We start from the raw sequence: 27544 nt of genomic DNA, 5'->3' as shown, positions 1-27544 counted from the left end.
GTATAGTGTACTAATATGAAATTTACTTGTTGTTTCTGTCCTAGGACCTGACAAAGTAAAATTTGATAAGAAAGAGACAAATACTTGAAAGATCCCTGTGGTACCTATATTTAATACTAATTTTAAAAAATACTATTTTGTAATATACTAATATTGGAATTACTAGTGGAGAATTTGCTGAAGCACTCTCTACACAGACCAGGGCATTTTGGCACTTGTTTTGTTCTGGTTTTGCACTACTAAAGAAAGAGGACCACATTTATTATTTCCATCTCCCCTCATCACACTTGGACCTGATGTTTCTAAAGAAGTGACCACTAAAAGGAAGTTGTCTTTCATAAGCAATAATTAATGTTTTCCAACTTTGCCTTAGCTTAAGATCCATATAACTTTTGATCAATAAGCTTATCGTAATAATATATATTAAAATGATATCATGTTATGCATAATAATATAGCATATGATATATAATACATATCAATTAATATTATGTTGAGAAAATATATTTATACTGAAAAGCAAAGAGACTATAGTATTGCAGCTTGTAAAGCCTAATGTTGGGTAAATGCATGGTTTCCATTAGAGTTTTAAAAAACTGAGAATCAGTCCTTGCATAACTAACCTATGTTGGCCTGAAATCTCACACTGAACTGTTCACTACCACTAGCCCCAAAGCAGATGAAAGAAATGCCATTTCTGCCAAACTATTCCTCACGGGTAAAAAGTTAGAAGTAAAACATTGTTTCTTCCTATGCTATCCTTTGTGGATGGGCAGCTACCTTTGCTTGCCACAAGGGATATTTCCAGCAATATTTAGTTAAATATCATATTGAGTTGAAGTACCAGAACATTAAAAAAGCATTTTACAGTTCTTTAAAAAAAACTGAGTCATTATATAGGTTTTTAAGTTTATCACCTTTATCACTATCAACAAAATGAGAGAGGAGGGATGAAAATTCACTCAATCTGATCCTTTTCTCAAGTCCATTTGCTTTTAATAAATTTGCATAGTTCCCACACACATTTCTCAGAAAAAATGTTCTGTTATTTTAGCAATTTCCAAAAGATGTTGGCCCCAACAATTTTCCCATTTTCAAACATGGTAACAGGAGTTTTTCATTTGACATGTACATGGATATGTGACTTTCAGCCTTTAGTGATTGGGAATGATTTACAAGGAACCTGCTATTAATATTCATCTATAACATTCATAAGAGTGTCAAATAGTTGAACACATGTAGGAAGACTACATGCATCTTTGTCTCACCCTCTAAGACAAAGTGCCTGCAGAATGAGAATCTGTTCCAGGATGTGCATTGAAGTGCAACAATTTTTTTAGCATCACCTTTTAGGTAGCGCTCTCATTCCCGTCTGGCTTCAAATTATCTGCTTCAAATTATCCAGAGCTTTCGCTCCTAGTACAAGGCTATAGTTTAAATAAAACTGCACTGTTTAAGGTCATTTCAATTCTCATTCTTAATCTCTAAAATCAGAGATTGTGACATCTCATTATTAGCCGGTCTACTCTGGCTCACTGGTTCCAGGTGCAGCTGTGTTTTGAGAATAGCTCCCTCTGGAGGTTGCTGGCTTACCTTTCTGTACACCGCTTACAGAAAGCATAATTTCTAGCACCTATTATCCATTTTCTTTCATCAGTAACCTTGGGAATGTTTTTACATCTACATGGGAAATATTGTGGTGTAAAGTTAGTTTTCTATTAATTAAAAGGACAAGTTTTAGGTTTTAGTGGTTATATGCATAGTATGAAATATTCTATCTTAAAGAATATTATTTAATGAACGAGGGAAGATGGGCTATTCAATAAGTGATGGTGAGACAACTGGTAAGTTATTTAACAAAATTAATTCATTCCTACCTTAGGCCATATACGTACGTATCAGTAAGACTGGGATGCAATATGGGAATTAAAGCAACAAAGGTATAAGTTACAATCACGATATGTTCCCATCATGTGTTGCCTGGGACTCTTCTCTTCATCAACTTCAGTCCGTGGCCCAGGCTGACAAAGCAGCCACCGTTAGGACACAGCTGGCTGCTGTGACAAGGAAAAGAGAGGTAGAAAGGATCTTACATTGGTGATTAAATGCCCCAACCCCAAATTGACATCATTGCTTCCACTAACAATTCATTGGCCGGGACTAGTCTCATGGCCCAAAACTAGCAGGGCCCCATCCACAAGGGAATCAGAACATGCAATATCACCATGTGCCTTGAAGGGGAGGAGCTGAATCTACACTGTATTTGTTGAACCAAGTATTTGGCCCACTTTTCCTCCCAAAGCAAGATAAACTCTTTCCCTCCCCAAACGAGAGGAACAGAAAATCCCGCTTAATAATAGCATTCAGCTCCAAGTCCAGGATCTCCACTCTCTGATGTATGGGGGTTTTGACATCAGAGGTGATGCGTGGCAATCTCTACCTCGGGTCGGAATGTGGCTTCTCTTTTTCTGGAGACCTATGAACTAAAAAAACAGGTTCCCTGTCCTCTATAGAGGAATTACTCAAATTGTGTAGCAGCAGCAGCATCAAATATTTGAAATGTAAATTCTTAGACCCCACTCCAGACCTATTACATCAGAAATGCTGGAGGTGATCCTAGGAATCTGTGCTTAATCCCCAGGTGATTCTGATAAAAGTTTGCTAAGCACTGTCCTATACAGTCAGTGTACAGTGACAGAACAGGAACAGAATAATCACTATAAAGGGGACAAATGGGAGACCTTCAGTAGACACTTGTCTGTAGTAATTCTGAAGGCATCTCTTGTTTTTTAATAAAACACATTTTAGTTCTTAATTTTCACAATTAAAACATACATCTAATTTCAGTTGGTTATTTGGATAATGTTCATAAGAAAAGTGCACATTTATATCCCCCAAATGCAATTGAACATTTAAAAAAAAATGTGACGTTGGGGGCCAGCCCAGGGGCCTGGTGGTTAGGTTTGTGCGCTCTGCTTCAGTGGCCCAGGGTTCTCAGGTTCAGATCTTGGGCCAGGACCTACACGCTGCTTGTCAAGCCATGCTGTGGCAGGCGTCCCACACATAAAGTAGAGGAAGATGGGCATGGATGTCAGCCCAGGGCCAATCTTCCTCAGCAAAAAGAGGAGGATTGGCAATGGATATGGCAAAAGATGTGAGTGAAAAGTCTTGCTTTACATTCTGATTACAATTTGTAAAATGGCAGAAACACATGCAGATGTTTTGAAAAGTGTGCTGAGGGTCTGCAGGGATGTGTGGCTTCTTAGTATGTACAAAGTAATTGTTAACAACCTTTTAAATTGTTTGATCATCAGGAAGTGATGTTTTAAACATTTTACATCCTGACACAATCATTTAGAACTTACATGTAGATGTTTTATTTTATTTTATTTTGGTTCTGTTTTTAGGAAATTGGTTGAGGATTGAGTGTTGGTATTTAATGTATTATAATTTTCCCCACTTAAATAATAGGAAGTAGGCTCCCAGTTTGCATTTTCATGTAGAATTTCTGATTTTCAAGAATAGACTTCTGGTAGTTAAGAGGAAGATGTTTGCATTTCTTTACTTCTTTGCTCCTACACTGTTCTTTCTCTCTCTCTTTTGACCTCATTGTGTGTATATGTTAGTTTTAAAATGTGGCTACAGGGCCGGCCCCGTGGCTTAGCGGTTAAGTGCGCGTGCTCCGCTGCTGGCGGCCTGGGTTCGGATCCCGGGTGTGCACCAACGCACCACTTCTCCGGCCATGCTGAGGCCGCATCCCACATGCAGCAACTAGAAGGATGTGCAATTATGACATACAACTATCTACTGGGGCTTTGGGGGAAAAAAATAAATAAATAAAATTATAAAAAAAAAAAGAAGAAGTCTTTGCCTAATGCAAGGTCACAAATATTTAAAAAAAATAAAAAATAAAATGTGGCTACAAGTTCTTAGACACTTGTTTCATTAAGAATTGGAGTCTCTGTCTCCTTCCCTTTGAATCTAGGTGGACTTGAGATTGCTTTGATCATAAGCAGAAGTGACGCTACGTGACTTCTGTGGCCGGGTCGTAAAAGCCACATAGCTTATACATTGTTTGCTAGAACATTCACTCTTGGAGAACTAAGCCATCATGTAAGAAGTCCAGTCCCCTGGGGCTACCCTGCTGTGAGGAAGTCCTAGTGACGTGAGGAAGCTGCATGTAGTAGAAGCTGTGGTTGACAGTCCCAGCTGGCCTTAGCCTTCGAGAAATCTCAGCTGAGGTGCTAGATATGTGAGTGATTAACCTCTAGATGATTCTAGACCCCATCCATCCATGTCATGCCATCTGAGACCCCATATCATGGAACAGAGTGAAGCCGTCCTTACTTGCCTTGTCCAAGTTCTTGATGTACAGAATCCATGAGCGTAACAAAATGGATGTTGCTTCATGTTACTGAATTAGCTGTGTGGGGTTTGCTGTGCAGCACTGGATCACCGGAACAGCATACGTTGGGGATATCAGTCACATGCTTTAACTCTTTTCACCCAGCCATCTTGTCTAGTTAAAAAGACGTATTGAGTGTCATATTCTTATTTGGGTCTTGTTCTGAGACGGCTTATTTCATTCAGTTCTTGCAACAAGGAGTGTAAGGGCTGGGCCTGAGATTTGATCCTTACACAGAACTGAGTTTGAAATGATCCTTATGATTCAAACACCTTTTAAAATTTATATTTTATCGACAGGGTTTAGGAACCAGTAGCTTCTAAAAGCCTTTCAAGTCCCCAGATTTCAGGACTCTCTCTTTTGGATTCTCCATTGGGGAATCTTTTTTTTCCTGTTTTTCACAAGTCTTTTGCGAGCTTATCTATTTTTCTTGTAATAATTAACCCAATGCAGCCAATAGTAGCCAACTCATGCTACATATTTTGCTTTACAACTCCTTCCCTTATGGGTACATGTTCATTAAGTGATCCGCTTTCCAAGTTGTTGCAAGTGACAAGAACAGTAATGGGTTTGCCACTGCATGACATGAATTTTTATCCTTCTTGCCTTTGACAACAATTTTCTTACCACCCACCCTCTCAGCAAATACCCAACATTTTTTCTTTTTTGTTACTCCTTCTCTAATACTATTTTAAGTTAGTCAGGGTAGGTTGGGTTATATGCAGTAATAAACAACGTCAAAATTTCTGTATCTTAAAACAACAAAAGTTTATTCTTGCTCATGCTACATAGCCATTTTGGTCTGTCTAGAGGCTATGCTCCATGATGCCCACATTTGGGAACTCAGGCTGATGGAGCAGTCACTATTTGGAATATTGCTAGTTATGACAGAGGAAAAGAGAGTACCAGAGGGTCTCAGTTGGCAATTAAATTCTCTGTCCCAGAAGTGACACAGTACACTTCCACCCATGATTCTTTGGCCAGAATGGGTCTCATGGTCCAACTGTACCATAAGCAAATCAGGACATGCAATCTTAAGATTGCCCGAGGGGAAGACCTATTTGCTGCAAAGCAATAATGACTACCACAGTGAACAAAGATCAGTTCCAGATGGAAGAAAATATGGGAGAATGCCTTTATGACCCCTGGAGGATTTTTCTAAATAAGGATAAAAAGCCAAACCATCACTAAAACTATTGATAAATTTGACTATAGTATAAAATTTAAATTTCTGTGCAACAAAAGACCCATAATTAAAGAAAAAGCTTAGACTTCAGTTTTGGAAAATACCGTGGGTTAGATTTACTAAGAAAGTCTTTCATAAAACACCTACAGATGGAAGATAAAATATTAAAAGCATATTTCACAATATGTTGCTGAAATGGCAAGAAAGTAATGGATAGTCTCAAGAAGCCACACAAGTAAAGAAACAAACACACCAAAAAAACAAAAACAAAAAACTCAACAGCAAGCAAAAGCCCAACAGGTAAATGACACTGAAGCTGAAGGTTGCACAAAGGACATCTATTAAACCCTGACCACTGAGAGTGCTGGTGTTTGCAGCTGCACGGGGTGAGCAGACAAAGCCATGGAGACTCTCATATAAAGACGGGAACCTGAGGGACCACACCTCAGTGAAAGGATAGTTGGGAGGAAAAATCCCTTCCTGCAAGGAAAATGACCTGTTTCCACAAACTGGGTCTGGGATAATAGGAAAAAAAAACTGAACTAATAATTCATGACCAGTTGCTAGTAATCAAATGATTCATTGCCCATATTCATACTCACTGAGTGATCTAAAATATGTCAATTAATCATCCTGCTGAAAATAATTCATACCTATTTTAAATATAACACACATATTTCTAAAGGCCTCAAAGTGTTCATTAAATAGTAAGGAATAAACAGACTAAAAACCAGGTGAGAGCAAGAGCCCAGAAAAGTAAGGGAGTCCGAAAGCTACTTTTCCTCCAATGGCATGTGCTGACCCAGTACTGAGGCTCTACTGTAGTAGCCTCATGGACCTCGGGGAACAGAAGACAAACCATATCACTTTAGAAGTGGACACTCAAAAGGATGGTAACTCAGGGTAGTGGAGAAGCACAAGTAAACACATCTCCTTCAACTCCAACTTCACACCACCTCCAGGAGACTGCCTGCAAAGTCGTGCCCTGTGGCATAGGATAGAGAGGGAACCTTTCCCACGAGTTTGTAACCACTTGCATACTCTTTCATCCCAGCTCAAGGCCAGGAGCTCAAAGGGCGACACATTCATTGGGTGAGCCAGAAAAAAAAATCCACCTAGGTAGAAGCAACTTGCCTGCCTAGCACTTGGCTCTAATTAAAACAAGGAGGGAAAAAAAGAGGAAGAATAACAAGAGAATGAGGAGGAAGAGAAAGAAGAAAGGGAAGAAGTAAAAGGACACAAAGGAAACTAAGTTAAAGATGAAGACAGAGAAAGAAAGAAAGAAAGAGAGAAAGGGAGGGAGGGACAGAGGGAGAAAGGAAGGAAGAGAGAGAAAGAAAATGGAGGATATCTAACCACATGCTCTCCTTCACGCAGCTTTGAGGCTGACAGTGGCATTATTCGTGTGTGTAAAAAAAGGTCAAGAACTTAGTAAAACTATACATTATACACATATAACCACAAAGGATCTGTGTCCAAAATATATGAAGAAATTCTATGAGTCAATAACAACAAATCTAATACGAAAAATGGCCAAAGACATGAGCAAGCATTTCACAAAGTGGAAAAACTAACAGGCCAATAAATAAACATATAAAATATTATCAAAGTTGTTAGTAATGAGGGAAATGCAAAGTAAAACCACAATGAAATAGTTTTTACCCTTGTAAGAGCACCGTCCCTCCCTGTGTCTCGCTAGGCATTGGTGCTTGTGATGTTGTAAACACAGCCCTTTCTAGTGCCTAGATGGTGGAGACGCCTAAGATTCCACCAACTCTACACCTCATTGAAAAGGAAAAGCCTCTGAAAAGGATAAAGACAGGAAATAAGACATTTTCCTAGTGATAGTCTAAATCATATCTTGAGACAAATGAGAGTGAAGATCCAGCTGAGGATGTGGAGTTCTAGTTGCTTCCTTCTAGCTCATGCTTGAGTTGCCCTTGAGATTAAGGCAGGAAAAGAGCTCCCCATGGTTTGCAAAATATCCAAGGGTTGTGGAGATGGTGAGGCATTATTCTGCAGAACATTTTGTTGGGATACTAGGGAGGGTTGGAAGTGAATTAAAATTTTATTAAGTCCTGGGGCCAGCCCGGAGGTGTAGTGGTTAAGTTCATGCACTCTGCTTCAGTGGCCCAGGGTTCGCGGGTTCATATCCTGGGCATGGACCCACACACTGCTCATCAAGCCATGCTGTGGCAGCGTCCCACATATAAAATAGAGGAAGGTTGGCACAGGTGTTAGGTCAGGGACAATCTTCCTCATCAAAAAAAATTTCATTAAATCCAGTGTAAAAAAAAAAAATCTCCATTTTTTTTGGCCACTGTGAAGGAGAGTGCTCAAATCCAGCAGATGCCATCACATTGGCATTTACTGTGCTGATTCCCAAACTGGAGAGTGGGGTGGGGCAAGTGCAGCCTTTAGCAGCTTGAACAAGGCCTGGTCTTGTTTTGTCATGTTACACCCTCAGCATCTCCCTTCACAGAGGCCTAGAGGGGGGTTGCACAGAACTTAGTGTCTCTGAAAGAATGTGAGATATTTAAACAATGTAATTATGACAAATTAACACAAGCTGTTCTAAACTCCAACTACTAGTTTTCATTCTCTCCCCTAAGAGATTAATTAAGCAATGTGGGGACTATATTTTAGTTTCTCCACTAAGATGGTTCTCCAAAATCAGCTGTTGGGCTGCAATAGTACAGAATGACAGTGGAATTTTTTTTTTTTTTAATTCAAGCCTCTTGAAAAAAAGAAATTCTCACTCTCCATCTTGCCAAAGTAGTGATCTCATACAATAGTGTGCAGCAGAATCACCTGGAAGGCTTGTTACAGCACAAATGACTGCAGAGTTTCTGATTCAGCAGGACTGCGGTGGGACCTGAGAATTTGCGTTTTTGACAAGTTCCCAGATGAGGCTGATGCTGCTGGTCCAGGGTCTCCCTTTGAGAAGCACTGGCCCTTATCTTTCTTAGTTTCACCAGAACTTGGCCTGCTTAAAGTTCATTCTAGATTATTAAATTGCCTCTGTATCAAAATTACATTAGTTGCAAGGTGTTAACGGTTCTAATAATTATTAAAGTCGCAAATGAATGAATATGTAAATAAAAGGTCATGCTTTAATCCGCAAATTTTGAATCAGTTCTTAGCAGCAATTAAGATTCCTTAGATCAACTTTCAGAGTGATTTTGTTAACAATGAAATTGAGTTATTTCTTTTAAGACTCTCTTATCATATTAAGCGATTTTCACATTCCAATAGCAATTTTAATGTCATTTTACCTATCACCACACTGATGCAAAAAGTAAGCATTTGTGAACTTTAGGAATAAACCAATGTATGATCAGTGCCCATGCTAACAGCATAAAGCTTTTTGATTAAATTAAGGGGTAGGGAAGTGAGATTGATGCCGGCCCTGATCTCAGTTCCCCTATATTAAACCCAGCATATATGGGGTTAAAACCAAAAGCACTCATCCTCTTTCCCTGCTTCTCTAAGTTGCATTCATATGTAAATATCGGTTTTTTAAACCTTCCTATCCCCAAACTTCACAAGGCAATAGAAGTTACAAATCATTAGAGCCCAGGTGGCCTCATGCTAACATTTTGGCTAGTTACAGATCCTTTGAAGTTTTGTTACAGGCAAACTGATATCCAGAGAATATCAAGAAGCTAAGGCTTCTCAGACCTCAACTTCTTGGCTTCCTGGTGCCAGAATCTACCATCCACCATGGAGACAGACAACCAAGGACACCCACCTTTGAGTCCCTTATCTCACCATCCTCCTCCCTGCAGGCAGCCTCATAAGGCCAAAGGCAGGCTGGTGGGAAAGCGCCCACCAGGAAGGCCACAGGCTCCCCCTCCCTACAAGCAGCCACATTCCTCACAACCTTTAAAACCCCTTGCCTCCCATCTTTCGGGGAGATGGGACAAATTGGAGAGCTCTCATCTCCTGGTTGACGTCACTTGAAATAAAAACTCTTTCCTTGCCATAAGCCTGACGTTCCAGTTTTCATTGGCCCTGTTTGTGTGGCGGGTAAAGAACCTGGGTATGTATCCAGTAACAAGATTGGAAGGGAAGGCAGCCAACACAGGGTGGGTTATCAACCAGCTAACATTGTGGGCAACTGAAGCCTCAATGTGGAACACGCAACTTGGGGTTAACCACCAGAGGAGTGAGGGATTTGGGGTATTTATGCATCAACTCCCTGAAGTCTTTGGTCGAGGGCTGTTCCTGGGGGCATGATTCCACAGCACTGTAGTATGCCATGTGGATGGAAAAGCAGGCTCCAAGTTCAAGAGAACATTCTTGTTCAGATGTAAGAAGTTGGAATTTAGCTGCTGAACAGCTCATGAGTAGCTTTAAGTGAAGGCTCCTAGGCTGAAACCCAGGTCCGATTGGTGTTAAAGCCATTGTTTTCTGAACCGTGTCTTACTAATATGAATATTCCCCAGACGTTCCACAATTGAGTGAAATTTTAGACTAAGACCACAAGGTCTTTTGGAATGGCACCTCCCTACATCCTCTCCAGAGTGAGATAAGACTCTGTAAGAATTAGCTGTAAATTTGGCCTTAATGTTCCTTGTTAAAGCCAAATGTTTATAATCAGCTGAATTTCATATTATGTAGACACCCTGTATTTGCTGGATGTCCCATTCATTTCATAAGCTCTTTTTCATGTGATATGTGCATGATCCAAATGTGGATGAAAAATGGTAGGCAGTCCATCCTGGGTACCAAGCAAAGAGCAAAGGTCCATACTGTGTGGAAGAAGCAGCCTTAGGCAGAACTGAATCGAGAGCAGTTTTATGCAGTTCCTCCTCCGACTCCTTAATTTTTGACCCATTCCTCTGCCTTTTTAATGTGACAGACAGCTAGTCCCCTCCTGCCTTCTCAACCCCAACTTCTTGTGGCTTAGGTGTAGCTGTTCTTTGGCAGATGGCTGTAAACGAAATTTCAAAGTCTATGTTTGCTCAATTAATGTAAGCAACAGAGAACTCAATCTGAACTTTGGAAAAAGTCTATTAATATTTGACAAATAACGGAATTGTCAGGATGTAGAAAGCAATGCAGGAAAAAAAAAACCCCAAAACACCTGGGGTTGCAATAACCTGTGACAATGTTCACCCGGCTTCTTTGTATCAACGATTATGAACAACATGCTAAATCAGTACTGCAAAAGTCAATATATGACTATTACAGGTCTGGGGCAAATGACCAGGAAACCTTGGCTGATAATGTTGCAGCATTTTCCAGGTAAGAAAAAAAATTTTTAAATCATGTTTTAAAGTTATACAAAGACATTCTACCAAAATAAGATCTCGTAGATTTAATGTTGATGATGTGGAATTATTTGTCTAGATATATGCTTAAGAGAGAATTCTTGGGGTTGTGAGAAATCTTGGGCTTTTAAATTGTTTTCAAATATTCCAAGCCCGGGGATCTAGAACAATTGGAATTATGTAGATAATTAATTTAACTACATACAAAATAGTGATAAATTCTGATGACTCTATTTTCTTTTTCTCTGAGTATGACAGAGAGGGTCTATGTTCATGTTGTAGGAAACAGCATGAAATGCAAGACAGCCATCTTATCTGGTTGAACCAGATTGGATCGTTGCCTCCAATGTTCCCATCCTGCTGGCTTTCTGTCATCATTCATTGTGATACTGTTGTCTCAACTTTCACTTTAGATTTCAATTTGTCTACCTAACATTAATCTCTCAACTTCGCTGTCTCATCTCTCCTCCACAGTGCTTCATGTCTCTTCCCCAATTAGTTTTCCTTTGATTTTCATATTTCAAAGCATAAGATGGTGGGTGTCATGGTTTATGTTTTCTGTTTGTAATGAAAACAAGAAACAGAACTTTAAAGGAGTGTTTTTCTGGGCCGGCCCCGTGGCTTGGTGGTTAAGTGCGCGCGCTCCACTGCTGGCGACCCGGGTTCGGATCCCGGGCGCACCGACGCAATGCTTCTCCGGCCATGCTGAGGCCGCGTCCCACATACAGCAACTAGAAGGATGTGCAGCTATGACACACAACTATCTACTGGGGCTTTGGGGGGAAAAATAAATAAATAAAATCTTTAAAGGAGTGTTTTTCTCTGAGCAGTTACAAAAATCGTTTATTTGCTGGGGTAGGGGAGGAGAGCCTTCAATACACTACGCTCTTTTAGGCATATCCATCTTATGTTACAGCCTTTAGTGAAGCCAATGAATGTTGTAGGTGCTCATTGATAGCGATAAATTAAAGAAAAAAGGCAGAAAATATTCAAGGGAAAGAATCTGCTTTCCTTCTTGATTTCTTCTTTAGTATGGAGCAAACTCTCAAAATCACTTTTCCGTGTGTAAATTAGGGGGAATGAAATCATTTTAACCAAGGTGGTCAATGGCAAGCAGCGCCAGTTCACCTGCAGGAGCCGCAAATGGGCTGCAGGGTGGGGCCTTCTCCAAATTTATTCAAGCCTTGACTTTGTCTCAATATTCCCTGGAACCCAAATGAGCTCAAAAAATGCTGGAAGAGCATGGGAAGGGAAAAGTTGGCTAAGAGTGGAGGGGCTTAAAATTCTGTACAATCTTTTCCAATATTTAACATTTTGGGCCCCTTCAAAGTTTTCTGCTCCTGGAAGGTGCCCCTTTTTGGGCCCATACCAATTCTGTTCACCAGGTAATGTAGTTTGTCTATTAGTAATCTCCTGAAAACAACACTTTAACCCCAATGAGTCATTTTAACCAAGGAAATTTCAGGTCCTTGACAGGCTTATGGAGTTGGTGTCTCTCTGCATTCCTTAGGTCGCAATGCTCAGGTGACCACCCATTCCATTTATATACAGCCTTCCTCACCCGCACTTTAACCCCCTTTACCCCACACTAGTTAATTAATTAACTCACACTTATTAGGACTCTCTCTGTACTACATGCTGAGGATAGAGTGGTGAGCCAGACAGAGAAAGATCCTGTCCACAGGAGCTTATACTCCAATGGATGCATACTGACCTTTGGCCTCCACAATGCTGGCGGGTTGAACTGATGCAAAATGTACCCAAAACAATTGGCCCAGTGGAGGCCTCAAAGAGGGAGCAAATGGGTGCAGCAGAGCAGATGGATCACCTCGGCAACCCTAGAAATCCTAGAAACTTTGTGAGCCATGGAAGGCGGTGATGACTTCTAAGTGGTGAACTGGAAAACTGCCTCATGGCTGGTGTGAATTGTGTGATAGTCCAGTGAGTATTCCCAGCCTACGTATGTACTGAGTAACTTCGTGATAGGACACAGATAGAGAATGAGTTTGCAATGCCGTCTTTTCCATGACCCTTGATCTTTCTCTTTCGTTCAGCTTTAAAGCCGAAAAAAATATGGATTAATCAACTTTCTCTGGAGGGTGGCTGATGCTAATCTATTGTCAACCACTTGAGAAGTTTTTATTGCAACAAAAGTTAGGGGCTGTTGCTTATCTAACACCTCAATTCCTCTTTTGCTGTAAAACTTGCTGGGTGACCCTTCATTCCTCACTCTGTGTCATCCAGCTGATCACATGGAACTAAGAATAGATTTTCTGCCCTCGTTGTGGTGGCTTTGTGTTGATGGGATGGAGGAAATCAATCTGAAATCTCTCATTCTGATTCAAATGAAGACTGCAAAACAACCAAACCTCAGATAACCTGTTGTGACACAATGTCAGAGTATTTTAAAGACATTTAGGAAATTTATACACCTCCGCCTCCCACAGGTACAACCAAAGGTCACAGTGACAGCTTTTATCTCTCTGCACTCAGCTCTGACAGCCACATTTTGGAATTCTGGAGACATGGCTCACTTAGGTGACCCAGCAGTTGCTTGGAGACATTTCTGTGTAAGACTTGGGACTCTAATGTTATTGTGGCCAAAAAACAAAATAAAATAAAATACAAAAGGACAAATAAGGTAAAATAGATGGAACCACACTGAAGAACGTAGTTTCCTATTGCAAACACGACAAGAATAGAGCAAATGTCAGCTAGCTACATTTTGCATGGCCTGACCTGATTGGAGTTCATTTAAAAAAGATTAGTACTTTGTTTCGCTTACACATTAACTCAGTGTATCCTTGACAACCACGGTCTGGGTGAAATTTGTGGCTTCTTGTGAAATTATCATTTGTGGAAGATAATTGTAGGATTTGGGCATTTAAAAGTCCTGATCATATTTGAAAATGATGCTTTTCTTATTCCTGTTGCATCACTTATTGACACTGAAAATTGTGTGGTTTTCTGTTAAATAACGGATCATAAAAGTGATACCATTCTCTCACTTTAATATTTGAGAAGCAATATAAACTCATCAGTGGCATTTGTGGTGTTCGTCTCATAGGCATAAACGTCGCAGAATCATTCAGCTAGTTTGCACAACAGGTAGGTAAGCTGCTTTTTGCTCTTGCATTTGGAAAAGCAGCTACTGAAATTGTCCCTTGTTTTTAAAGGTTCACATGGAAAGAGATTTCATATCCCAGCTCTATTCTCTCCTCCTTCTCCTTTTCTTCCTCTTCCTCCCCCTCCCCCTTCTCTCCATCTTGGACCTCAAAGCTGTGGCTTCTTTATCCAGACAACTGTTGACAAACCTACACACACACAAGCACACACACACAAGCACACACCATTTCAGGAGGTTCAGGGACCTTCTTGAAACCTATCTACACACCAAGGCATTCAAAAAATGGTTTGACTATTTAAATATGCTTACCATGCTGTGTTTTTGTCAGACTTAAATTCCTGCCCTCCTTATTCCTTTACCAGGGTGCCTCAGAGGTTGATAGTGATCCAGTTAAATGTTTTCAAGTTCTCACAGTCTTATAAATGAATGGTAAAAAATAAGATTACAAAAATTGTGGTACATTTTATATACATATATACATATTTTATATACATACATGTATATTTTAAATACTTAGAGTAAAAAAATTAATGTGGAGAAATTGGAATGCAATATGATCATATTGCAGGACTTATAACACATTAATTCACTGTTTTCAGTTGGTGGGATTCAGTACCAGCACACGGCTTTAACGCTGCATGATGTGTGAATGTCTTTCTTCAACAGAGTGGCCCCCTCTTGGGGAGTGTTTATATCACCTGATTTTTCTGATAAATTAAAGTTGAGGCCCTTGCGGATGTGAAGTGTGGATCAAAAGACTTGTTAAAGGACCTCCACCTTTACCCCACTCCCTTTACTTGGTTATCTTATTTTCCATCCTTTGAAAAAGGTTTATTATTCAATTGGTTCAATTGTTTTGTCAATCTCAATATCCTTTTTCCAAAGTGGAGATCCCATAAGAGCACAGTCCAAGGTTACAGTCAGCTATGATTTTATGTAAGATTGTGGAAATAATTACTCTAACTGAGCGTAGGGTCTACAGGGGCTTGGAAAGCTATTCGAACTATCTGACAAGGTGAGTTGTAACTGCTCTTCGGAAAATATCAAAATGTGGAGGACTTTTTAGAGAGCATACATTTCCCACTCCATTGATCTCACCTAATTTTGCCTAGGAATTGCATTTTGTGCATTGGTTGACGAGTCTCTGCACTGTCATTCTCAGAACAGAAAATAATGTGTATGGGGAAGCCGGGACACACAGTTATTAAAGTGACTGCGCCACCACGTGGACAAGCGTAAAGCTACTGCCCGGAGATAGATTGAGCCTTGCCTTACAAATGGGAATCGGACTTTAAAAATGTCCCTTCTGCCTCACAGACACACACACACACACACACACACACGCACACGCACACACACGCACAGCTGATGCCCCGCAGCTCTGTGTGGCTCTTCATAAAAGCTTTCACTGTTTCTCCAGCTCTAAGTAAATATTAATGCCTTCCAAGGCCAGCATGCCAACGGCTGCTATTAAAATCTTTTTCTCTCATTCTAATAACACACTTAGAGATGATTGGTAATAAAAACTCTTTTCAAGGTTTCTACTTCTCCCCTTCAAAATGGAGATCAAAGAATCACGCTGTGAGGGTCAGTCGGGAAGAAAAGACTTCCCGCAGCAGAGCACGTGGTGTGACAGAAAATAATGACAATTATGATGTTCAAACGAATTGCAGAGAAATCGCACAGTAAAACTTCTTTGTTATTCTTTTCAGGAGCTGGATGTTTTTACTTTATTATGAGGAAGGGTTAGATTACAGACCCTTAGCTATTCCACAAAGCAACACGAAGCCAGAATTTCTTCTTCCGCTACAGGAAGTAGGCTTCAATTAAGTCTTTGGAGGTTCGATTTATTTTGGTTACTCCATCACTAAATCACGCTTTACTGTCTTAACGGAAAATCTTGATCTCTCTGGAAGCAGAGTTAAATCTAGGTAATGAAAGGGGAGTGCTGGTTAGGTATGTACGTGTGTCTACACACACGTTTATTGTCTTAGTGTTCATTAGAAATAGGACTGAGTTTCTTCAGTTTTAATCAGTTACTAATGAGGAGAAAAATAATCCTGAACAAATGGAAGATATAAATTTTGCTGAGATGAAAGAGAACTAATCCTCTTGTAAATTTTACTAGTGAACTTTTGGTTCTTGGTTTATTGGTAATTTTCATTGCAATATGAAAGAATTGAAGAAAAAGTCTTCTAAAATAATGTTCAGGAGTCAAAACTTTTTAAAGCCAAAAGCTCCAGTCTCTGCCAAATAACATTTGTGAGGAAAATGCTCAATTAAACAACAAAAAAAGTTATCTTCCCTCATCGTTCTTCAATGGATACAGAATTCAGATTAAGGGTTTTGAAGAAATACGTTATAATTTTAAAAGTAATTGCCTGAAGCTACTGTCTGTTATATAAAAAAAAAAAGACAAAGTAGACATAGCATATCTTCTTAAACTATAATCTAACATCTCTGCCTTGTATACCATCTTCAAAATGGCTTGGAGGAAGTGCAATGAAAGCTATGTTCACACAAAAACCTTTAAGTGAATGTTTATAGTGGTTTTATTTATAATTGCCTCAAACTGGAAACATTTCAAATGTCTCTTAGCTGGGAAATAGATAAACAAACTGTGGTACCTCCATACAGTGCAATACTATTCATCAACCAAAAGGAGCAAACTATTGATGCATGCAGCAACATGGAGGGATCTCAAATGATTACACTAAGTGAAAGAAGGCAGACTCAAAAGGTTACATACTGTACAATTCCATTCATACGATATTATTGCAAAGTAAAACTATCGGGACAAAAAAATAATCAGTGGTTATAAGGGAATTGGCGGGGGAGAGTTTTACTGCAAAAGGAGTATGGGGAAAAAGGAAATTGGGAAATTTTTCAGGATGGTTGAACTGTTCTAGATCTTGATTGTCTTGGCCGTTACAGGACTGCAGGCATTTTTCAAAGCTCACAAAACTGTACACTCAAATGGGTGAATTCTACTATATGTTAATTATACCTTACTAAGAACAATGGCTTGAGAAAATCATTACCTTACTGCTAACTTGCCATCTGAACAAACATTAAAATTCCCACCTTTCCTTTAGCCTTGTAAAGTAATTTGCTTGATGGGAAAAATACAAGACTATTCTCTCTCTTTTTTACTAAAGTCTAATGTCAAAGCTTTGATTATGCTTTTGAAATTCTAAAACCTTTTTTTTAAAAAAACAATTCTAGATGGAAGCTGTATCCACGGATGCTCCGGAATGTTGCTGAAGTAGACCTGTCGACTTCTGTTTTAGGGCAGAGGGTCAGCATGCCAATATGTGTTGGGGCTACCGCCATGCAGCGCATGGCTCACGTGGATGGGGAGCTTGCAACTGTGCGAGGTAGGAACAAGGTCCTCACCTAAAGGATGGAAGAGGACTAAGGTTTAGTGACTCCCTTCTCTGTATGCATCAAGCAAACACTTCCCTGGATGTTTTTACACTCACATAAATTAAGCTCATTGACTCTGCCAACAAAACGCCTGTCCTGGGCTGGCCGGGTGGCTTAGCGGCTGTGTGTGCACTCTCCGCTGCTGGCGGCCCGGGTTCGGATCCCGGGCGCGCGCCGACGCACCACTTCTCTGGCCATGCTGAGGCCACGTCCCACATACAGCAACTAGAAGGATGTGCAACTATGACACACAACTATCTACTGGGGCTTTGGGGGAAAAAATAAACAAATAAAATTATAAAAAAAAAAAAAAAACGCCTGTCCTTGCACATCCTGCTTCTCTACTTTCCAGCTGTTTGACTCTGGGCAAGATGCTCTTTGTGGCTCGGTTTTATTAGGTGTTAAATGGGGATAAAATTGGTACCTACCTTCTTGGGTTACTGTGAGGATTAAATGAGTTCACACATATAAAGTGCTTAAAACTGTGCCTGACACAGAGTAGTGGCTCAATAACTTTTAGTTATATTATGAGTATTAATATCAACATCTCAGAAAATGGAGGTCTGAGAAATTAACTCACCCAAGGCCATACAGCTGGGTAGTAGCAGAGACGGGATTCACCCTCATGGCTACCTTATTTCAAAGGCTTTCCTGATTCCCCAAATCCATGTGATTTTCACAGTGAAAGAGCAAATGCAGTGACCTGGTTGGTTGTGTTTTCTGCCATAGTTTTGGACCATGATTTGTTCTTACAAATGGATTATATTCCCAATAGAGCATTTCTAACTGCCTTAGGAGAGAGTGATGAGAAATTCAAATATGACGTAAAGAAATTCCTTATTAGAGCTAATTTATTAACTTCCCAGCCCCCTAGTAACTGTGAACATTTGAAAGGGTATGCACAATGATAAATCTCCCCACATTCTGTTTCAGAAACTCATATAAAAGTTGGTAATTAATTCTGTCTTTTTTTGATGTTTAGCAGGGCCAGAAATTCAGGCCCAAAGAGAAAAACTAAGTACTATTTTAAAGCATTTTAGTTCTAAGAATTAAGGATCTTTTGTATTCACTTCCCTCCTTGAAATGTCTTCCACAGAATTCTGCCAGGGACATCAGCTTGATGCAGTAGGTTGTGCTGGACAGACTTAGGGCAGAGCCTGGGGCTTCTTTGGTTCAGGACCACACACAGATAAGTGGCCTGGGGGCCCAGCCATTTGTCTATAGTAATCCTGAAATATGGGCAGAGAGGAAAAAAAAACAAAAAAGGAAATACTAAATGAGTCTCTGTCTATTTAACGTTGGGGTAAGAGAGGCCTTCCTAAGCAAGCCATAGACGACATCCACTAAAACAAAGCAAACAAATCCACATAAAAATCTGAAACTTCCATGCTCTCAAATTTCTATATAAAAATGAAAACCAAGGGCAACATAAATTGAAAAAATATGAGACTACAAACGGTTAATGTCCTTTCTGTATAAAGAGCCCTTATATTTGAATAATCAAATAACATGTACACAAAATAGATGAAAAGATGTAAGTGGAAAAAGATGTAAATAGGAAATCCACAAATGGAAACATAAAAATGGCCAATAAACATATGAAAAGTATTCACTTTCACTAATTATTAAATAAATGTACATTATAGCTATATATTTTATTTTCTGAATATCAAATTATTATTTAAGATTATACAGTTTGTGATGAGGTTAGAAAGAAAATGTGCATGTTCAAATACTAATAGGAAGAGTGTAAAGTGGAATAATCTTTCTAGAAAATAATATGGCTCTGTGTATCAGAGCTTTAAAAGTGTGAATTCTGTGTGATGCTGTAAATTCTTTTCTAGAAATTCCAAGGAAATAATTGTGATTTTGAGGAAGGACACTTCTGCAAGGATTTTCATGCTTTTGTTATTTTATTTATTTATTTTTTTGTGAGGAAGATCAGCCCTGAGCTAACATCCGTGCTAATCCTCCTCTTTTTGCTGAGGAAGACTGGCTCTGAGCTAACATCTATTGCCAATCCTCCTCCTTTTTTTTTTTTTTTTTCCCCAAAGCCCCAGTAGATTGTTGTATGTCATAGTTGCACATCCTTCTAGTTGCTGTATGTGGGACGCGGCCTCAGCACAGCCAGACAAGCTGTGCGTTGGTGCGCCCTCGGGATCCGAACCCGGGCTGCCAGTAGCGGAGCGCGCGCACTTAACTGCTAAGCCACCGGGCCGGCCCTGTTATTTTTAATATGAGAAAAATTGGGGAAAAAACACCTAAATGTTCCATAATTGGTGATAGCTTGCAAAAAATAGGATAAATGGAATAAAAATTTTTAAAAAATCATATCATAGAAAGAGTGTAGTGGTATGGAAAGATGTTACAATATATTAATTTTTAAAAAACAGTTATAAATAATAGTAAGGTCCCGAAATACATTTATTTTTAAGGACAAAGAATGCAGTCCTTAAAATATAAAATGTAGTCATTTTACAAGTGTTTATGAGTGATAGCATTACTCCTGACTTTATATCTTTCTTATTTTTAGTCTATACTTATAAAATTTCCTTTGAATTATTTTGTAAGAAGGGAACAATTAAAACTAAATTTTAAAAAGGAGAGAAAAATGGAGACGGGACCTTGAAGAGAATGGAAATGAAGGAGAGAAAGCAAAAGAAGGCAGCAAGCAGAGTTCGCTTAGTAAAACACCCCGGAGTGTGCAAATTATCTTTGTAAATATTACTTTATTTGATATCTGATGGGTGTCACTGTCCCCATTTTGTGGGCAAAGAGCTAGAGTTCCAGAGAAAGCAGGCTTTTGTAGGTAGTGAAGGACAGGACTTACTCTCCACCTCCCTTCCAAGATCAGTGCTCCTTATTTTTGATGGAGGTGGGGTGGAAAGAAATATGAGAAGCAAATTTACTTCGAAACTGTAGTTCGATAGCCTAGGCAGGACTATTTTATCCAACATTATTTCCTCTCGGCACTAACCATGAGGTTTTATTAAATACCGATTGAAGTCTTATTCCTTTAGATTTACTTATCAAATACTTAGAATAGGATTCCAGGCACTTACAATTCTACTTACAAATGTGCTTACAAGTATCAAAGCATCGAATCCTCAGAGCAGCCCAAAGAAGCAGGTGCCACTATTAAGCCCATTTTACACACGAGAAACTGAAGCACACAGAGGTGAGTGACTTGCCCAGGGTCACACAACTCACAAACGATACAGATGGGATTCAGACCCTGGCAGTCTGGCTTCGAGCCTTGGCTCTTAACCCCCTGTGCTGCTTTTAATTTCCAGAAAATCTCATAAAATGTCATAAGCGGAAGCCCATTTATCTGTCAATTACAATCCCCTAAAAGTAATTACTTTGTCACTTTAGGAGCATTCAAAACAGACCCCCCGGGAGAATGAAATACTTGGTAGACATTGGGATAAAGTGGAACAGGCAGAATGGACAGAGTGTGGTGACACTGAGGACACAGAGGAATTGGCAATGAGAGGTTGCACCACTGCCCTCAAGAATCTAAGATCCTGGGTCAGGTGCCTGTGAGGGCAGTGACATCACAGTTTATATGTCTGATTTGTAGTACAAACCTCCCTCAAGGATTTCAACATTCTTAAGGTTTTCTTCTATGTTCCAAATACCATCGATGGATTGACAGTCTATTTAATACTTAGATTAATCCTCAAAGTTGATGGTGCTCAGCCCATACCCAAGAGCATTCCTTGGTTGGTATGTTTTGGTTGTAGGATGGATAGGTTACTTGGAAGGAAAGGATGTGTGCCTGGAGCAGATGCTGTTGGTGCTCAGGATATAATCCCTTGTTATTTACCATTTCTATCAGAACCTGTAACTTTTTGCTTGACGTTTTCTCTGGCAACAGGAGCTGACGGATGAGTGGGTTGGGAGTGGGTGAGTGAGAGGGATCCCTCAGCCAATGATACGGAGTTGGTGGATAAATACCTCCGCTCTCTTTGATCAGGGTAACTGAAGCATTTTCTAATACTGTCGCCCTATGTTCCCCAGTGGCATGGAGATGCTGTTGCCCTCAGAAGTTACCTGTGCATGAACGCTCCCTTTACTGACTGCCTTCCCATCCCTCTCTCACTTTCCCACTCCTTCAACTCACCTTGTGATCGTTCCCAAATAAAAGACTTGCACTCATATCTCAGTCTCATTGTTGGCTACTAGAAGAATGCAAACCAAGACAACGGCTAACTGGAGATTACAGATAGCCATAGGCAAATTTAAGTAAGAGTGTAAGAACATCCATAGTGGTCGAGATTGCTTTCTGTTCTAAAATCTCAGAAAATGGACGAGGAAATTACGCAGCTGATACTTGGTTTACTCTATCCTTTCAAAAGATGGAAATACTTTCAAGCCGACTTGATCCTTGGGGACACTGTGAAATCTATGGGAGTTGTTGCGGAGGAATTTTTTTCCCCATCCTCCTGATTTTCTGGCCCCTAATCAATGTTTCCTGTTTCCAGGGCCTTGGGCCCTAGCTAGAAGGAGAAGTTGGGGCCAAATTCAGAAGACAAGGGTTAGTTAGCAGTCCTCTCTGGAGAAAGTGTCGCAATCATCCTGGTCAGTAAGAGTAAGTGAGGGCCATTCAAATCCCCAGGAAATGGGCTGGCCTGAATACTTAGAATGGGCATCCAGAAAGTTCTGGAAGTTGTCACAGTACCACAGTCTCGCCTTCCCAGTTGGCTCTGCAGATTTCTTCACAGACCCCTGCTTCAAGCGTCCTTTAGCCTTTCTTCTCACCACTGTGGAACACATCCCTGGTATGAACTGGGCCCAACAACAGAGCTCTGCTTTTTCACATGGCTGTGTGTTTGTAGAGTGACCAATGGAGCTACTCTTTCTTCATTTTCAAAATGACGATGAGCGTAGGGTTGCCAAATAAAATACAGGGAGCCAGTTATATTTGAATTTCAGGTAAACAACAAACCATTTGTAACTGAGTATCCTGTATGTTTATTTACTGTACCTGGCAACCCCAGTTGAATAAGAGCTCTTACCTCTGGAGGTTCTTGTGAAAATCACATGAGATAAATGCTTGGAAAATCTTCCCAAAATGGGGCACACTTTTTATTTGCCCTTCAGAGTCCAAGTCCCTCAAATATTTCTCTTCCACACATTAAAAACTCACTTTCAGAAAAGTACACTCTGTTTACATCTTAGTAGGAATGAAAATTGCTCTTTTTGCTTGGCTATTTTTGTTTTAAGCTGTACGCGGGAACCTCAAAGAATGGCTTTAAGGGCCAGCTTGGTAACGTAAATATCCAAAGAGGGATGAAGTTAAGAAAACAACAATGCCAGCTCAGAGGCAGAGACTGTAGCAAACCTGAGATTGCAGGTTCCATGGAAAGGGGGCAGCCATGTCTTGCCGCTAGCTAGCTGTTGCCCCAAGAGATTGTGGACGCCGGGTTGCCAAATCTTCAAAAATGTTAAGAGAAGCCAGAAGACTTGATTTTTATGTGCAATCTCCTGGTTTTTAAATGTTGAGAAATAAATCAAAATTCTTTAAAGCACTGTTTGGGGCAACAATGTGTAGGCCAAAGCAAATACTTTTGTGGGCTACACCTGTCCCCTGGGCTGTCCAGCTGGGACATCTGATTTATGTGGAAATTCACCACTAACTAGTTTCACTTCTTGTGGCAGGTCATTTTCACTCTCTAGGATTACGTTTCCTCATTGATAAAGTGAGCTGCTTAAGCAAGACCATTCGTTTGCTTACCACGTCCCAAGGAGGTTGGGGTTGTTCCCAAGGATCTCAGGGACGTTAGGTGGGTCATTGAGCATGCAGCTATGTGTGTTGCATGTTGAGGTTCCAAAGAACAGTTCTTTCAAGAAAGAGGTCTGCTACTAAGACAAAAACAAAGACAGTGTCTTCACAATGAGAACACACAAAAACCAGAAACGAGAAAAACTCCCAACGGGAGTAGATGATCTTTACAATTTTTTTTCATTGTATAAATAAATGGTTTTATCCCTATTTAAAATTTTATCAAACACAAAAAGAGAGACCATTCAAAGTAGAGAACTGCCGTTCTTTATACTCCTGAAATCTCACCTCCTTCCTCTACCTTCTACCTTTTGTGCCAGCCCTGGAGAACATAGATGGTGGAGTGAGCATCTGTGTGCATTTGATGTTCGTTTCTCATAGCTGCATTCTTGGGATAGAGGAGAGCAAGAAGATATGCTTTGTCTCTGGATCTTGCTGAAAACACAAATAGGTGTTTCATTAATGCTATATAAAGTTAAAAAGCAATACTTCAAAGTCTAGTGAAAACTGATGATAGCCAATATTTATTTAGTAATTAATGTGTGCCAGGCAATTTGAATTTATTAACTCATCTATCCCTTACCACCGTCCTAAAATATGTGAGCCCAAAGCCCCCCAGGATCTTTCTACAACTCCTGTGGATGTGGAAACTGAGGCTTGGAGAGGTTAAGTACCTTGCTCAAGGTTATTAACCACTTACACAATGCTGTCTGTAATATCCTGGTCAGTTACATATAATGATATTTCCAAATGTCATTAACTGTCATTAACCTAAGGCACACTCTATGCTATAGTCCTGGAATATTAACTGCAAATGTTCTATGTTTTTATAGTTTTATCCCTTTAGTTTTGAGAAGATGAAATAAGCCACAGAATATGAAACTCATCAGGAAATATGAGTTTTGTGCAAAATTCGGGAGCATAAATAAAGGGGCCTGAATTTTAAAAAAACAAAAATTAAAACTCCTAAAACTCTTCTCTTTTAAGATAGAAGGAGAATAACTGGGAAACACTGAGTAGAGGGCAGTTTGCCATGCATTGTGTTATGAATGAGAGATTTATTGAGGTAAATGATTTAGTCAACATTTTAATCATTGACAACTGTCATAATATAGAAGAAGTCATATAACTGCCTCTACTTATAACACCACATCCATTTGAAACTCTCTTAGATAGGTTTTTGATTTTTTAAGTTTTTTCTTTCATATAAGCTTCAGGGATGAATACAGAATCATTCCCATAAATATTTAACATATTGAGCAAATAACAATAATAAACATGAATGCTAGCAGCATTTAAAAGAGGTAGTCACGTGAGGTTAAATTTCCATCTGGCAAGATAAGTAGAGCATCTCTGACTTCTCAAAGAACCGATTAATAAAATGCTTACAATACCACTGAGGCTTTTAGGATATGATCATGGAAATCTCTCTGGTTTTATGCACAGTAGCTACAATAAATTTTTATTTCATCCTCATGGAGCTATATTAGTTCTTTTCGCTTCATGTAAACATGGGAAGTCAAAAAGAGAAAAAAAGAGGTTAAATATTCATTTATCCTTTTGCTTCTGACTTGTCATGTGGACAAGTACCACATGAGGGAGTGCTGGGACCTCAAATAGAGAAAAATTAAAACCTAATGCGTTCCAGGAATGCTCAGCATATTAGCAAATTCTTATTAAACTGTCAAAAAAAAAAAAAAAAGATTTTAAAAGAAATTTCTGTCCCTGGTTGCAATTAGAGGCTACCACACAGGATTTGATGGGCCATAAAACCATTAAATCTAAACACTTTCTTTTTGAGCCTAAAAGGCCAGAACATTCCAAAGTGAAGTTTTGGGACTCAGCTATGACTTGACCACCTATTAAGGTGCAGGTGGAACAGATTGCAGAGTAACACAAAGAGCCATACAGACTCCGAAGAACTGAGTTAGGGTGTAGGTGAGAGCTTTAGCTGTTGAATTTTCTGGATTTTCCAGGATTAAGTGATCAACCTTAACATTGAGTGAAAGACCATTCACCAAGAAAAATTGTCATTTCCTTTGCTCCAGACCCAAACGATGTATTTTTGAAAGCTTTATTGATTTCTATATTTATGTGTTGTACTAGGTGACCAAGTAGATATACATTTCAGCATACCTACGAGGAAAATATCCCCATTATTCTCAATTTTACCTAAATCCAGGAAAAGCACCAGATTTGCTTTAAATGAAACTTTTACTCTTTTTGAGGTAATGGCCTTTTATGCACCGGCTACTTGGCCTCTACATCCCCGTCATTAATCCTCACAATAGACCTGCGAGGTAATTAACATTTATGGTTCTCCTCATCTGATGTGGAGGACGACACCCTTGACCAAGGTCTAGTGCTGGTCAGGGCTTAACACAGGGTTTGAACCTGGATGTCTTTCGCTCTAGAGTCTGACCCAGTTATTAGTCTTGGTCCATTATTTTATTCATTTTTACTAAGAAGAAACAAAAGTAGGAGGAATAAAAGAGAAAGGACAGTTCACTAAAACCTTGTCCAAATTACACCAGGTAAACATTTGGAAGAGAATTCCTCTTTGCCTCATTGTAGTAAAACAAAAATCAATTCACACCTTTTCTCACCTTTAGTTTCAACCTATTTCAGTTCAGTTTTATGTTTTAGACCTTCTTTTCCAACAATCAAAAGTCAGTGGACCTGCTCTTTCTGCATACATACACACGTTACATATACATATACATACACGTACACATACATATACATACACATGTATTAGAAGGTTATGGACCCCCTTTATATATATATATACACACAGATGTATAATATATATAAAATGTGTAATTCATATCAAAAATTTTCAAAAAATGAGATTCGGTGTTGAAATCACTTCGTAATGAGACAAATTTCATTAATCAAAAACAGCTATTAAAAAATTAAACTCTAGCTATGTTAAAGACCAACATTAAATAGTATGATTTGTAGGCGTTGCACCAGAATTTAAGCTATTGGGCAGCTTTCTTGAGAGCATGAGATTGCTTCTTCTCGAATTATTAGTATGCCTGATGATTTAAAATGTGACAGTGAAAAGTCAGAGGCTTGCATGTGTAACTTGACACTGAGGTTATTAAACTGAGGGATGTTGATTGAAGTCATCACGTGGAAACTTCATATTCCTTGAAATCATCTTTAAAAGGCATCTCACCTGGGGCCGGCCCAGTGGTGTAGTGGTTAAGTTAGTGCACTCCGCTTCAGTGGCCTGGGTTTCTCAGGTTCGGATCCCGGGTGCGGACCTACGCACCACTCATCAAGCCATGCTGTGGCTGCGTCCCATATAAAGTAGAGGAAGATGGGCACGGATGTTAGTGCAGGGCCAATCTTCCTCAGCAAAAAGAGGAGGATTGGCAACGGATATTAGCTCAGGGCTAATTTTCCTCACACACACACAAAAAAGGCATCTCACATGGGATCTGCCAGTTATACCAGGACCTGAAAACTCAGTAAAATGACAGAATAATAACCTGGGAATCATTACGGTAAAGCAAATGTTTTAGTCTATTGCAGAGCTTTGCCCTAGAGACAAAGTAGAACCAAGGAAGGGAGAGCTAAGATGTCATTAGGACTAATTGTACCTTGAAAATATTTCCACAGAGCAAAAGAGTTCTAGACGTGTAGTGACAGTATGATCTCTCAAGATTATACTGCTCCAAATTCAGACAATGGACCATCATGATGGCACTGGAAAGATGAAGTCTAGTTTCCTGGTCTTTCTTGGCAGTGTTTAAATTGGTTAAGCTCCCTAAATCGTAAATTAAGATTTGTTTGACCACTTCTAAGTATTTCAAGCATAACTGTAGTGGAAGTTTTGTTCTTCTCTTAGACTACTAACTTCAGAACATTCGTTTTCTGAGTAGTCTCGATGGTAATTTTAGTCATTCATACAATAATGTTAATTGTGTTTTTAACAAAGCTGTATAATAATAGTTCCTGTGCGAAGAAAGGCTGACACGCTCAATGGATGTTAGGGTGCACATTTATGCATACACTTCAGTGTGTCAGACCCTGAGTTTAGAACCACACAACTGCTTGGTACTTTGTCACTGCATATTTTCCCCATTACATAATGACTTCCTGTGCAGATGACAAAATGCGTCTTCTCAACAAAATTTTCAGTGCAGCTGTTTTGATGACTAAGTTTTGCAGGAGCTTTTAAATCAAATGTACTTAAAAAACCTTTAGGCCCTTTGAACATATTACCCCTTACCCTTTAAACACAGATAATTTTGGAAACTTAACTCACCTTTCCCATAAAGGAGAGCTATTTTCAAAGAAATCATTCGGACCCAAAGTAGCACATT

General features: G+C 39.5%; 1 protein-coding gene across 1 annotated transcript in view; it reads left to right on the top strand.

Moving 5' to 3' along the window:
* Window positions 1–10703: 10703 nt before the first annotated feature.
* The window catches only part of HAO1 (hydroxyacid oxidase 1), a 50968-nt gene continuing 34127 nt past the window's right edge, over window positions 10704–27544 (top strand). The window contains exons 1-2 of the mRNA XM_004433767.3: window positions 10704–10840; window positions 17219–17370. Of these exons, the coding sequence (XP_004433824.1) occupies window positions 10704–10840; window positions 17219–17370 (289 nt within the window). The remainder of the gene's footprint in view (window positions 10841–17218; window positions 17371–27544) is intronic.

The sequence above is a fragment of the Ceratotherium simum genome, chromosome 21 (assembly GCF_057802395.1).
Source record: "Ceratotherium simum simum isolate JZ-2026a chromosome 21, ASM5780239v1, whole genome shotgun sequence".
In the NCBI taxonomy this organism is placed as follows: domain Eukaryota; kingdom Metazoa; phylum Chordata; class Mammalia; order Perissodactyla; family Rhinocerotidae; genus Ceratotherium; species Ceratotherium simum.
The sequence above is the reverse complement of the archived record's forward strand: the minus strand, read 5'-3'. Positions and strand labels throughout refer to the sequence as shown.